The following is a 14,586-nucleotide window of genomic DNA, read 5'->3' on the forward strand; positions in this document are numbered from 1 at the left end:
CGTCAAAGAACCATTTTGCAATTACTCATTAGTTCTTACTATATTTGTATACACAGCCAATACAACAAAGTAGGTATACATAATTACATACATTGGCAGTTAAGTTCTTTTAGAATGTAGCAACAAAAGAAAAGTTCTTTGCGAATGGGTTTTGTTATATTTATATACGTCCATTTGAAATCACCCCGTACGTGATGCATCAGAAAAATATGACAAATTAACTAGTTCTTCTAAACTGAAAATCAATTATTTTGTAATTTGTAATAAATTCAAAAACAGTTAATTAATATTATGTACATAATAACATAAATGTTTGGTATATGATGGGGGTTGGACCTTTGGCGTATATGTTAGGCGGATATATACGTATTCAAGTCGTTTAGTTTTATTTCAAACACACTCGACCAAACCACCATTTTGTTACGAGACTACCCGATTTGGTTTTATATATGTGTGTTTTGCGTGTGATGTGCTCATACATGTTATTTATACACACACATACTATATATATTGTACATACTTAAAAATATAATGTGCATGCGTACATATATGTATACGTTACGCCTAAATTCTAACAAAAGATCTTAATAAAATTGGAATGCAAAAGGAAAAGCTATGAAATAAGAATAAGGTTACATAGATATAATATGTTAAATGTATAAGTATGATTTGTCCTATTTGTCATCGAGAAGTCCTAACATCTGATACCTTAAACTCATTTTAAGAAACTATTCTACAATAATACAAGTTTGGTAATGGGATCAAATAATAGTAGTTTAATACATAGGATACCTTTTAAAAATTTCCAGAATCTCGATGGACCTACATATATGAAAAAAAGAAAAAACAAAAACAAAGTGATGAATGTTTTTTTTTTCGCTTTATAATATAAGCTACAAACTATACAGATATATTGCTATAAACATCAAACTAAATATTATAAAACATGTAGTATTTATGCTAAAAAAATTATATATGTAATATTTATTTCCAAAGGTGGGTCGTCTGTACAACACAGATTCATAACTCTCTGGGTGTTCGATGTCCCAGAACTTATGATGAATTTGCATGTTATATGTCCGAGAATGAAATTTCATGTTTAATAATTATGATTTCATGACTTATTGAATCAAATAGATGGACATGGAACGGACGACGACATCATATCCCACCCACGTACATAAATTGAGTAAATATATCTAGGATTTTAAATTGAATCAAATTAGATTTTGGTTTAATAAAAAAAAAAGGAGTGAGAAAGAATTTTGAAGAGCTATGTTATGAAGAACTGAACATTATGATATTATTATTAACTAAGTAATATAGAATCATATAATGGCTAATCTAATAGGTTTTTGGCGTAATGTCTATCTATTTTGTATGAATAATATTCGTATTATACTGTTAACATCACAATTGTCGGTTTTGATCACTATATAATTATGATTGCATGGCTAAAAAAAAGTTATTTTGGGTAAATTTATCATATATAGATGATTGCATCAGTAAAATATAGAGATGTTTATTAGATGATATAACAACAATGTTTTAAGTTATTGCGGCAATATAACCCATGGAGCTTTGTTAACATCGTTGAGATTTGTTAAATTAATGTATACTCAAAATGGTATCTAAGTTTCCACATATTTTTCTTTGATGTAAAGAATAAGGCCATTTACTGATTCGTTGAGAAATAACTTTTGCTACGCAATGTAGATTTGTTTTGGTTAAAACATCATTTTCCCAATCTCAGATTCTCAGCTATATTTTGTAAGTAACTGTTTAAAAGTATTAATTTACAAAATTATCCGATAAATAGAAATTGTATCAACGTCAAACATGACCGTTTGATACTTTTCGGAAAATGATTTTTATCTTTTTAGTTTATCGGGACCAAGCTTTCTAGGCTTTGTTAACCCATTTATTGACTACAATGCCCATAAAAAAGGTTCGAGTATTAGTAACTAAAGGAAGGACAGACATGTAATTTTATTGCGTATCGATCACTGTTCCCTAATCCAAAATAAAGTTTTTAATTATTAAGATCATGTTTCCAAATCTGTCGGTCTATTTTTTATAATATAATTGTATAAAAATCTGACTTAATCTAGCTTTCATAATTTTATATTAATAGTCTATTTTTTTTCCTACAATACATAACAGATTTTAATAGATCAAATCATTTTTTATTTTTATTTTATTTTCCGTATTACTAAAAATTAAAACTTATCAACGATAAATAAAAATAGTCTTGATCACAAACAATTTGCAATGTAGTAGTATATTATGTTGCCTGCCCACACATTTTTCACGAAATTATTATATTGCACTGTTAATCTTTCCACTAAAAAAATTAATCAAGAACTCTGTTTTCCGATAAATTTTATAAGAGATGTACGTAACCTGTAAAGTGAGATCTTCTTTTTTAATCGAATCTTATTGACTGATATACAATCTTAGTCAAATTAATGCTAGCAAACTATAGTATCTAACACTAATAAATGAATTATGTATTTAATATCTTGTAATACGTCACAAAAAAACGTAAAGAGTTTCCTATACGATACAGAAAAATATTTAATTTAGTTGAAGGAAATGTAAGACTACTAAATTAATTACCAAAAACGTATTCGTACTTTATTAGTCTTTTGTTGTTGATACAATTGTTTATTAGTCTCATGATCTCATCTCATCTCTCTTCTTTAGATCTTACTGTACTTGCTTTTTCTATTTTTCCTTTTCTTTTGTCCCATTTATATAAAATCCACCGCTCCAGCTTAACGTTCGCGTCTTCTTCGCCATTTCTCTCTGAGTCGAACTCGCTCTGATCGATTGAGCCAACTCGCCCGGAGGATCAGTTCTGTGATGATCGTTCCCTCTGCATTGTTGTCATGGCTAGCTAGCTCACGACGTTGAGTAACTCTGTTTTTTTTTTCTTCTTTTCTCCGGCTATCAATCCCTATAATAATACTCTGGAGGCGGAGATGTTTAAGTCAGCGAGATGGAGAAACGAGAAGAACAGGATCAAAGTTGTTTTCAGATTGAAGTTTCATGCTACTCAGGTACTGTTGTTGTTGTTGTTTCTTCATCGATTCATTCTTTTTTTTTTATATATAATATATTGGAGACTGTGCAAAATGAGGAATGGTAGGTAGGTGGGGTGGTGCGCACCGCACGGCTCTGCACGTCTCCCATTGAGAGCCTTAATTTGTATTTTGCTTAGATTTGAAACTTACTGCAAAACTGAGAAACTATTACTAAAAAATCAAGAAATCTCAATTTGGTATGTAACACATTGTTCAAGTTGGAGTATATAATCATCTATCATTATTTTAGTGGTTTCTTGAAATGTTTTTTTTTCTTCTTCTTCTTTTGTTTGGTGATTTGTATTTTTAATTTTACGTAGGCGTCACAGTTCAATACAGAGGGATTGGTACTGTCTCTAGTTCCGGGAGATGTTGGTAAACCGACGGCGAGATCAGAGAAAGCTATAGTGAAAGATGGACATTGCAGGTGGGAAATCCCGGTTTACGAGACTGTGAAGTTTCTCAAAGATGCTAAAACTGGGAAAGTTAATCAGAGAATTTATCATCTCATTGTATCATCAATTACGCCGGTGAGAGTCACTCAATAGAATTAATCTCAGAGATTTTTGGTTGTTACTTATGCTTTTGTGATTTCCTTTTTTTTTCTTGTGGGTGTGCAGGGATCTACAAGAGGTGGTTTGGTTGGAGAAACGTCAATTGATTTTGCTGATTATGTTGATGCGACTAAGACTTGCAATGTTTCTCTACCATTACACAACTCTAACTCAAAAAAGGCTTTGTTGCATGTTAGTTTCTTCTTCCTTCTCTCTTCTTTTCGTCTTTTTACTCTTTAATGCTTTGTCTTGACTCTTGACAGAGATATTAAGACACTGTTTTCATCTTAAAAGCTCTTAAGAGATCTCAGCTTTTTTTGTCCTTTTTCTTTTTAGAGTTTTGTAACCTTCGAGTCTTTATAATTAATGGTCTTCTGATTTTTTTTAGGTATCTATACAAAGGCAATTAGAATTTGATGATCCTCAAAGGTACAGAAAACTAGACTCCTCATCTATTGGCTTTTTAGTTATTGTTTTGGATTTTTTAATGGAAGTGGCTTTTATGTTTTTGAGTTGTTGCAGAGATGTGGATGAATGTGAGACTCTACGGAAAATGTCACAGGGTCAAGATTTGAAGTCACATTTGAGCATTGGTGATGGAGTCGAAACTGGTAATAGCGTATCACATGAGGTAGTTAGATTAGTATAGCTGAGTAAAAAGGACAATGTGATTGATGTAATGCAAGAGAGTTTGAATTTTCTCTTAACATCTACTGTCTTTGGTTTTGTAGGAAGGTCCATTCGGTAAAGCTGCTCGGTTTGCGGAACTGAGACGAAGAGCATCGATTGAATCCGATAGTACAATGTCAAGCACTGGAAGTGTCATTGAGCCAAATACTCCTGAAGAAGCTGCTAAGCCTTTGAGACATCCCACTAAGCATCTTCATTCAGCTAAAAATCTGTTTGAAGAGCCTCGTGTATCAGAATCCGAGTGGTCAGGCAGTTCTGATCATGGTGGTATCAGCACTGATGACTCTACCAATAGTTCGAATGATACAACCGCGAGGGACACCACGAGAAACTCTTTGGATGAGGACGAGGTAGAGAAGCTTAAAACCGAGGTTGCTGGTTTGACGAGGCAAGCAGATCTTTCTGAGATGGAACTGCAAAGCCTGAGGAAACAAATTGTTAAAGAGACTAAAAGAAGTCAAGATCTCCTCAGGGAAGTGAATAGCTTGAAGCAGGAGAGAGATACGTTAAAACAAGATTGCGAGAGACATAAAGTATCTGACAAGCATCAAGGAGAGAGTAAAATGAGGAACAGGTTGCAGTTTGAAGGAAGGGATCCATGGATTCTTTTGGAGGAAACAAGAGAAGAACTTGACTATGAGAAAGATCGAATTTTCAATCTTAGGTTACAGCTCCAGAAGACGCAAGAATCAAACTCAGAGTTGATTCTTGCTGTTCAAGATCTTGAAGAAATGCTTGAGGAAAAGAGTAAAGAAGGAGCTGATCTTCCTTCCAAATCAAGAACCTCTGATGAGATTCAAGAATCAATGAGAAGTGAGACAGATGAAGATGAGGATGGAAAGACACTTGAGGACCTCGTAAAGAAACACGTGGATGCCAAAGATACACACGTATTGGAGCAGAAGATCACTGATCTGTATAATGAGATTGAGATCTATAAACGTGATAAAGATGAGCTTGAGATACAGATGGAACAGCTTGCTTTGGACTATGAGATACTGAAACAAGAAAATCATGATATCTCATACAAGCTAGAGCAGAGCCAACTGCAAGAACAGTTAAAGATGCAATACGAATGTTCATCTTCACTAGTGGATGTGACAGAGCTTGAGAACCAAGTGGAGAGTCTTGAAACTGAGCTGAAGAAACAATCCGAAGAGTTTTCGGAGTCTTTGTGCCGGATTAAAGAAGTTGAAACACAAATGAAGACCTTGGAAGAAGAGATGGAGAAACAGGCTCAGGTGTTTGAGGCAGACATTGATGCAGTCACACGAGGTAAAGTGGAGCAAGAGCAAAGAGCTATCCAAGCCGAAGAAACGCTAAGGAAGACGAGGTGGAAGAATGCTAGTGTTGCTGGAAAACTCCAGGATGAATTCAAGAGACTCTCTGAGCAGATGGATTCAATGTTTACATCAAATGAGAAAATGGCTATGAAGGCTATGACTGAAGCTAACGAGTTACGAATGCAGAAACGTCAACTAGAAGAAATGATCAAGAACGCTAACGATGAGCTCCGAGCAAACCAATCTGAGTACGAGGCAAAGCTCCATGAGGTTTCTGAAAAGCTGAGTTTCAAAACAAGTCAGTTGGAGGAAATGTTAGAGAATCTTGATGAGAAATCTAATGATATAGAGAAACAGAAGAGGCATGAAGAGGATGTTACTGCAAAGTTAAACCAAGAGATCACAATGCTGAAGGAGGAGGTTGAGAAACTTAAGAAGGACAAAGATAGCCTCGTGGTACAGGCAGAGCACCTGAGAGATGAACTGGAAAAGACGAGTGAATCGGTTATGGAAGCTGAGGCTTCAGTACAGAGAGAGAAAATGAAGAAGATTGAGGTAGAGAGCAAGATCTCACTAATGAGGAAAGAGTCAGAGTCTCTAGCAGAGGAGTTGCAAGTGGTGAAGCGTGTCAAGAATGAAAAGGAGACATCAATTTCACTCTTACAAACAGAGCTAGAAACCGTAAGAGCTCAGTGCAATGATCTTAAGCATTCTTTATCAGAGAATGATTTGGAGATGGAGAAGCACAAGAAGCAAGTGGCACAAGTGAAAACTGAGTTGAAGAAGAAAGAAGAAGCAATGGCTAATCTCGAGAAGAAGCTGAAAGAAAGCAGAACCGCGATTAACAACTTAACGAAGACCGCGCAGAGAAGCAACAACAACATTAAAGGAAGTCCAGTAGGATCTACTAAAGAAGTTGCGGTTATGAAAGATAAAATAAAATTTCTTGAGGTATATGCATCTAAAATTTTCTGTATTCGTTTCAGTATTGATATCTTCAAGTCGATATGATAACCTTTTGATGAACTTGTGATCCAGGGTCAAATCAAACTGAAGGAAACTGCTCTTGAATCTTCATCAAATATGTTCATTGAAAAGGAAAAGAGTCTGAAGAACAGAATCGAGGAACTGGAAACTAAGCTTGATCAAAAGAGCCAAGAGGTTGTTAACAGAGAAACAACATTTTCATGCAAACCAAACAACATTGAACATTAGAAAGTTTAACTCATTACCTTTGATGAAACAGATGATGAGTGACAAGGAGCCTTTAAATGGTCAAGAAAACGAAGATATCCGAGTTCTTGTAGCGGAGATGGAGTCTTTGCGAGAGAGTAATGGATCGATGGAAATGGAGCTGAAGGACATGCGAGAGAGATACTCAGAGATAAGTCTAAGATTTGCTGAAGTCGAAGGTGAGAGACAACAGCTTGTAATGACAGTACGTAATCTTAAAAACGCTAAGAGGAGCTAAACCGGTTTATAAACAGAAACCGGTTCTCATATATTTGATGATTTCACCACAGTTACATAATTTGTTTTTGTAATATACACTGGGAAAAAAAAACAACTTTAAAATGTAATTATGTACTTTGTTTTCAAGTAATCTGCAACTCCATAACAGCATAAGTTTAAAATTTCTCGTGTGTTATTGTAACCGGGTTGATTTAAAGGTTTACTTGAAAACAAGTAATCAACCAGGTTACAAATAGCACACGAGACGATTCTGCTTGATCGAATGGTAGAAGAAGGTCATCAACCTGACGGATTTACTTACGGAACAATTGTAAATGGAATGATCAGACATTACAACAACTTGATCAAAGCTTCTCTATCTTTAAAAATCATTCTTCTCAACAAGACAACAAACAAGTGTTTGCATCAACTCTTGTCCGTAACCTAGCAAGAAAAGAACAAATATAATCCAGTCATATTTTGTAATGATCGGACATTATTACAACAACAACTTGTCAATATAATAGAAGCAAAAACGTCAATTCACCTCACTTCTTATCTCTCCAGGATGATGAAACTGTTTTTAAGAAAGCATATCGAGGAAGCTTTTGTCCAATCTCCCATCATGTAACATATTAGTCACCAAGCCAAAGGTCGAAGCATCTCCAGCAAACCCGCAACTTCTCATTTCGTTGATGAGTTCTGCTGATGCGGCTTGTTCACCATCTCTAAGGTGCGCCCTAATCAGCGTATTATAGGTACCACTATCTGGGAGAATCCCATCTTCTTTCATTTTTCTGAACAAGGCATCCGCTTCTTGCATTAAGCTTTTCCTACATAATCCTGAGATCATTGTTGTGTAGGCTACAACATTAGGCTTAACTCCTTTATGGCTGAGGCTACAAAACAAATCCCACGCTTCTCCCACCTTACCAGCCTTGCACATCCCATCAATCATAGTATTATATGTAATAATATCAAGTTCCATTTCACTCTTTTGCATGTCCTTGAGTATGACCAATGCTGTCTCTAGCTTCCCGTTATTACAAAGCCCATCTAATAATATGTTGTACGTCATAAGATTGGCAGGCACACGATCAGAAACCATCTGTTTGAATACCATTTGGGCATAATCACAGTCGCCAGCTTGAAAAAACCCTTGGATAAGAGTGGTGTAAGTGACTGTGTTGCCAACCAATCCCATTTGAGACATCTCGTGGAAGAGTTGCATACCTTCTTCTACTCTCTTAGACTTACAGAGCCCCTTTATGAGAGTATTATATGTCACTACATTTGGGAGGCAATCCTTGCTAACCATGAATTCAAACATATGCTTAGCCTTGTCTAGGAGATCGTGCATACAAAACCCATTGATCAATGAATTATAAGTGACAATATCAGGATCTATAGACCTTTTGATCATCTCCTTGTACAACTTTTCAGCTTCTAGAAGCTTCCCCTCCTTTGCAAAGGCATCGATCAATGCATTGAACGTAACTACATTGGGGTTGGTTTTCTTTTCAATCATATCTCTAAGTAGTTGAGAGGCATCAGTCCATCTTCCGTAATTACAAAGGCAACTAATGAGGGAGCTGTAGGTAACAACATTGGCTCTAATTCCTTTCTTCTCCATTTCGTTGAACAAGTTGAGTGCATCATCCACATGTTTGTATTTGCAAAGAGCATCGATGACTGTGCTGTAGATGACTACATTCGCCTCTATTTTCCCTTCATCCATCTTCATGAGCAGATTTAAAGCCAAATCAATATCACCTCTCTTACATAATCCGTTTACCACCACACCGTAAGTAACCAGATCTGGTTGACAACCTCTTTGAACCATCCGGTCAACTAAAGCCACTGCTTCTGAAGCTTTGTTGTGAAGAAAAAGGCCATGGATAAGAGTGTTAAATGTAACAGTATTAGGTTGATATCCCATTGCCACCATCTGATCAACCAAAGCTACGGCATCAGAAATCCTATTCCCGTGATAGAAACCATTGACAAGAGAAGAAAGTGTGACAACATTGGGCTCATAACCGAGTTTCATCATCTTCCCAAGAAGAGCTAAAGCAAGAGAGAGCTGAGAGCGTCGGCAGAAACAGTTAATGAGAATACTGTAAGTATAGAGATCATGTGCAATTCCCAGCTTTTGCATCTGCTCTCCCAAGAAGATGACAACATCAAACTTGTTCATCTTAGCAATAGCACTCAACAGTTTGCTGAACTCAATGATGGAAGGCAAAGGACGAGACTTGACCATAACACTGAACAGATAAACAGCATCATCTAACTTTAAATCACTCAGCCGATTTCTACTCAATTTCTCTCTGCAATCATAACAAGTAGTAGCAAAAGATCGTTCCAAACAACGGAAACCGCAAAGAGCAGTTCCAGGAGGGGTACCTTTAACCAGAGTAGGCCGATGAAGACATCTCCTGCCCGTAATCGCAGCTGATCTTCTCATCCCCATCGATTGCTTCAAAAATGGCTTCTCTCCTCGGAAGGAATGAGACGATCCCACTAGTGGAGAGATAGAGATAGAGAGAGAGAGAGAGAGAGAGTGAAGAGATCAAAACAGCAAAATCGCAGAATCGAATAAACCCTACAATCGAGAGCAGTCGGTTCGGTTCAATGCCGATTCGGTTACAAATGGTTTTATTAAACCGGTCATTGCTCTTTAAAATTCTTCATTTCATTTAAAACTTGAATCTAATTCATCTGAACCGGTCAACGAGACAATCCAATTGAACCGATCGTACTGTTCTTCTTGTGCCAGTCTAATTGAAACACACTTTGAGAGAGTAACAAAATTCAGGCGAACACAAAAAAAAAATGTTGGCTAGGGTTTTCAGATCTGAATCATCATCCTCCTCTGTTGGTGCTTCAGCTAGATTGATCAGCAGCAGCAGCACGAGATTCATTCAGCGTCGCGTCGCCCAGAAAGGTACGGTTTCATCAAAGCGTCTACCTTTCGAAGGAGAGAGTTTGAGATTAGGAAGTGTTTCTCATTATATCGAAACCTTAGATAATGCGATTGAATTGTTCGATGATATGGTTCGATCTTGCTCCTTCTATTCGGCTGTTGATTTCAATAAACTTATGTGTGTCATCGTCAGAATGAATCGTCCCGATGTTGTGATTTCTCTCTACCAGAAGATGGAACTGTTGTTACCTGATGATCTCTCAGTTGATATCTACAGCTTCAATATTTTGATAAAATGTTTCTGCAGCTGTCATGAATTGTATTTTGCTTTGTCCACACTGGGCAAGATCTGTAAACTTGGTTTCCACCCTGATGTTGTTACGTTTAACACGCTGATTCATGGGTTATGTCTCCAAGATCAGATTTCTGAAGCCTTGGCTTTGCTTGATCGAATGGTGGAAGAAGGTCATCAACCTAACCGGATAACTTACGGAACTATTGTAAATGGGATGTGTAAGATTGGTGACACTGACTCTGCCTTGAATCTGCTTAGGAATATGGAGGAAAGCCACATCAAACCCCATACTGCTATCTATAACTCTATCATTGATCGTCTTTGCAAAGACGGGCAATACAGCGATGCTCAGAATCTTTTCACTGAAATGCAGGAAAAAAGGATTTTTCCCAATGTGATTACTTACAGCTGTATGATACATTGTTGTTGTCTCTCGGGTAGATGGAGTGATGCTGAGGGACTTCTCCGTGATATGATTGAAAGGAGAATCAATCCGAATGTTTTTACTTTCAATACATTGATTTATGCGTTTGTCAACGAAGGGAAGTTCTCTGAGGCTCAAGAGTTATACGAGGAGATGCTCCGTAGGGATATAACTCCTAATGCGGTTACTTATAGTTCAATCATCAATGGGCTTTGCAAGCGTAACCGTCTCGAGGATGCCAAGCGCATGTTTGATTTGATGGAAACCAAGGGCTGCTCTCCGGACGTAGTCACTTTCACTACTCTCATAGACGGATGCTGTAGGGCTAAGATGGTAGATGACGGAGTGGAACTTCTCCGTGAGATGTCTAGAAGAGGATTAGTTCCTGATATATTTACTTATAGCACTCTTATTCACGGGTTCTGTCAGTTGGGCGACCTTAATGCTGCTCAAGGCCTTCTCAGTGAAATGATTTCTCGTGGTTTGCACCCTAATGTCGTAACTCATAGCATTGTGTTGCATGGTTTTTGTGTTAATGGGAAGCCTGAAAAGGCGTGGAAATTATTTAAGGCCATGCAAAAGAGTAATATGGTCGTTGATATTCGTGCTTATAACATCATGATCCATGGAATGTGCAAGGCTAGTAAGGTGGACGAAGCATGGCATTTATTCACTAGTCTCCCCCTCAGTGGTTTGCAACCTGATGTTCAAACTTACAGTATATTGATCAGCGCATATGCCAAAGAAGGGAACTTTTCAAGGGCTGAATATTTTTACTTGGAGATGCTCAGAAAAGGTGTAGTCCCCAATACTGTTACCTATACATCAATGGTTGATGGACTCTGCAAACAGAACCGCCTAGATGAGGCCAAAGAGATGTTTGATTCAATGGCTGACAAGAGGTGCTCCCCCAACGTAGTGACCTTTACCACACTCATTAATGGCTATTGTAAGGCTGAAAAGGTTTACGATGGGATGGAGCTAGCCTGCGAGATGTACCAAAGAGGAATAGTTGGTGATTCAATTACTTACCGCACTTTGATTGATGGGTTTTATCGAGTGGGTGATTTTAATGGCGCCCTAGACATTGTCGAGGAGATGATTACCAGTGGTGTTTGTCCTGATACCAATACGTTTTACAATATGCTGGTCGGTTTATGTAGTAAGGAGGCACACAATGCATTGGCAATATTTGAGGATCTGTGGAAGAGTGTGGTATGTCCACCACTCAATTTTCCAGTTTATTTTTGGCTGCAGCATCGGAGGAAGTTTGCTATTGAATGTCGAAGTCAGATTTAAGATTCAAACTCCAGATTACCCTCTGTGACCGGTTTGGTGTTTGCTTTGCAGGATCATCAATTGGAGGCTGCATGATAGAATAGAGGACTATTCACATTTTTGTCTTTAGCAGCAGAGCTTCCATGCCAATATTCTAATTTGATTTCTTTGCTGCTACTCGTGCTGCATATAAATGCAGGTTTTTGTAGATTCTGTTTATGATAAGTTCAATTTTGGAAATGTGAATATTCCTTTGACGAATACTCTTTTCATGCTTATTGAGCCATTTCGGTACTCTCAGTCTGGAACTTGAGTTGTCAAAGTGGCTTCATCATGCAATGCTGAAGAAGCTTGTACCTTACCTTCTCTATGAAATTCAGGTTATGTTCTTCCCCTTATGTCTTAATTTTTGTACCATATTCAATCTAATAGTTTGACTATTGTACACCATTTTATGGATCTTACCTTAATTGGTTTCACTTTTGACACATTGGGTTGCTCTGTATTTTTTGTTGATATGTACTTGGAGTGATCCTTGTGTCACCAGTGCATTCTGTAAATTTGTAATGTATATAGTCTAACATTATATCACCCTTAGTGTCTTCAACTTTTTGAAGTGACCGCTTCTCTTCGTGTCTCATGTGGACAGAAAGGCTCCATAGGATCTTGATGAGAAATCCAAGGATCTGTTGCAAGAACCAGAAGTGATTTCAGATATCAAGAGCAATGGTTTAAGCTAATGGATTGAGATCTATCAGCATTCAGCAATAATCTTGAGAGATGTGAGAGCCCTTATATACCATTGGCCAACCGTCATAGTTTCAGAACTGGAGGAGATGTATACTTGTTCATTCGTCCCGAGACATTGCATAGACGGGAAGTGCCGTAGCCACGGGCTTCAACAAGAACCCCAAGAATGTGCAAAACATTTCATATTAGAGTTTTCTACACATTTCTGATTTAGTACCTTCTTGATGTCCTTCAAAAAAATATGTTATTGGCTTTTACACCCCCACATATAATTGTTATTTTTGTTTAATTTTGAGGAAAAAAAATATTATTTAAAAGGTAAGCCATGTAAAACTTTCAAATCTTCTCCTTGTTATAAATTTCAAAACCGGGTTGCATCAAAAAGTTAGTCCGGTTTCCGGTTCAATAATTAAGTGCTTAACCTTACGTAAACCGGTTTTCAAATGTGTCCTACTCTCTGTTTAGGGTTTTGCAATAACTCTGTAATTTAACAGACTGAGAAAGGACTCGGAGCAGCTCAAGCGATGCAGAGATCTATCATGAATGCGTCGACGATGAGGAGATTTGTTCATGTTCAAGGTAATTTTGTAACTGCTCCTCCTCCTTCATTGATTCTTTGTTGCTGGAGACGAGCTCTCTCTAGTGCATGTGATGATGATTACAGAGAGATATTGAGAAATGGGCTTCGTGATATCAACTTAGACGACGCTATTGGTGTGTTCGATAAAATGGTCAAGTTTTGTCCTTTCCCTTCCATTTTTGAGTTCAGTAAACTGTTGAGTGCTATTGCTAAGATGAATAAGTTTGATGTTGTCATCTCCTTGGGAGAGAAGATGCAAAAGCTGGGGATTTCTCATAATCACTATACTTACAGTATTTTGGTAGACTGTTTCTGCCGCTCCTCTCAACTCTCTCCTGCTTTAGCTATTCTTCGGAAGATAATCAAACTCGGTCATGAGCCTAGTGTACTCACGCTTTTTTCTCTTGTCAATGGTTTCAATGCATCCATCGATGCGTTTGTGAAAGAGGGGAAGCTTCTAGAGGCTGAAAAGTTGTACAAGGAGATGATCCAAAGGTCTATAGATCCTGATACTGCCACTTACAATTCATTGATCAATGGGTTTTGCATGCACGATCGCCTAGAGAAAGCCAAGAATATGTTTGCTTTGATGGTTAGCAAAGGTTGTTTCCCAAATGTAGTGACATATAATACTCTCATTAAGGGATTTTGTAAGTCTAAGAGGGTAGAAGAGGGTATGGAACTCTTGGGTGATATGTCTCACAGAGGATTGATGGGTAACACCGTTACTTACAACACACTTATCCAAGGGTTTATTCAAGCTGGCAACAACGATCATGCCCAAGAAGTTTTTGAACTAATGGGTTCTAGTGGTGTGCCTCCCAATATTTTGACCTACAACATTCTGCTAGATGGATTTTGTGGGAAAGGTTTAAAGCAGGAAGCAGATGCTCTGTTTAGAAAAATGAAAGAAGATGGGACTCTCCCAAATGACTCTACATATAATACGCTGATCCGGGCACATCTTCGAGATGGTGACACAGCCACATCAGCAGAACTCATCAAAGAAATGAAGAGTTGCGGGTTTGCTGGAGATGATTCAACCTTTGGCTTGGTCACTAGTATGTTACATGATGGGAGACTGGACAAAAGCTTTTTGGACATGCTTTCTTAAACAGTTAAATCATCCTCAGAGAGAGAAGTTGTGTGGTAAATCAAAACTTTTGCTGCTAGTTTAATGACAATTCTTTTCTGCATATACTTTTTTGTTGCTGCTAATTTGCCTGCGTTTCATGAATTTGACGATTTAAATATTGTCCATGTAGGTT

General features: G+C 37.4%; 3 protein-coding genes across 4 annotated transcripts; 2 read left to right on the plus strand and 1 right to left on the minus strand.

The window, feature by feature from the left end:
* On the plus strand, positions 2,676-7,239 carry LOC104753006 (golgin subfamily A member 6-like protein 22). Its single transcript, XM_010475270.2, has 8 exons — positions 2,676-3,062; positions 3,407-3,616; positions 3,707-3,832; positions 4,029-4,069; positions 4,163-4,271; positions 4,372-6,564; positions 6,652-6,774; positions 6,860-7,239. Exons 1-8 carry the CDS (start codon positions 2,985-2,987, stop codon positions 7,082-7,084), a joined length of 3,105 nt encoding a protein of 1,034 aa, XP_010473572.1. The 5' UTR covers positions 2,676-2,984; the 3' UTR covers positions 7,085-7,239.
* Positions 7,649-9,343, minus strand: LOC104753007 (pentatricopeptide repeat-containing protein At1g63070, mitochondrial-like). 2 transcript variants are annotated; one of them, XM_019238095.1, is made up of 2 exons: positions 8,984-9,343; positions 7,649-8,782 (listed from the first exon to the last, which is right to left on the minus strand). In XM_019238095.1, the coding sequence occupies exons 1-2, from the start codon at positions 9,326-9,328 to the stop codon at positions 7,649-7,651; spliced, it is 1,479 nt and encodes a 492-aa protein (XP_019093640.1). In that variant the 5' UTR covers positions 9,329-9,343. The 2 variants fall into 2 exon arrangements, with proteins under 2 accessions (XP_019093640.1, XP_010473573.2); XM_010475271.2 differs by having other exon boundaries at positions 7,649-8,375; positions 8,478-9,343.
* LOC104754154 (pentatricopeptide repeat-containing protein At1g64100-like) lies at positions 9,901-14,432 on the plus strand. The gene is made up of 2 exons (XM_019238094.1): positions 9,901-11,440; positions 14,170-14,432. Exons 1-2 carry the CDS (start codon positions 9,901-9,903, stop codon positions 14,430-14,432), a joined length of 1,803 nt encoding a protein of 600 aa, XP_019093639.1.

This window comes from Camelina sativa, chromosome 16 (assembly GCF_000633955.1).
Source record: "Camelina sativa cultivar DH55 chromosome 16, Cs, whole genome shotgun sequence".
NCBI classification, from domain to species: domain Eukaryota; kingdom Viridiplantae; phylum Streptophyta; class Magnoliopsida; order Brassicales; family Brassicaceae; genus Camelina; species Camelina sativa.

What these genes read in the sequence shown, in the direction of transcription:
- LOC104753006 (XM_010475270.2), top strand. Translation starts at nt 2,985, where the DNA reads ATGTTTAAGTCAGCGAGATGGAGAAACGAGAAGAACAGGATCAAAGTT. An exon ending in GAATTTGATGATCCTCAAAG is followed by an intron (nt 4,070 to 4,162) that starts GTACAGAAAACT and finishes GAGTTGTTGCAG; the next exon opens with AGATGTGGATGAATGTGAGA. An exon ending in GTAATAGCGTATCACATGAG is followed by an intron (nt 4,272 to 4,371) that starts GTAGTTAGATTA and finishes TTGGTTTTGTAG; the next exon opens with GAAGGTCCATTCGGTAAAGC.
- LOC104753007 (XM_010475271.2), bottom strand. Translation starts at nt 9,328, where the DNA reads ATGGTCAAGTCTCGTCCTTTGCCTTCCATCATTGAGTTCAGCAAACTG. An exon ending in TACAAGGAGATGATCAAAAG is followed by an intron (nt 8,376 to 8,477) that starts GTCTATAGATCC and finishes ATTCATGGTTAG; the next exon opens with CAAGGATTGCCTCCCAAATG.
- LOC104754154 (XM_019238094.1), top strand. Translation starts at nt 9,901, where the DNA reads ATGTTGGCTAGGGTTTTCAGATCTGAATCATCATCCTCCTCTGTTGGT. An exon ending in AACTTACAGTATATTGATCA is followed by an intron (nt 11,441 to 14,169) that starts GCGCATATGCCA and finishes ACATTCTGCTAG; the next exon opens with ATGGATTTTGTGGGAAAGGT.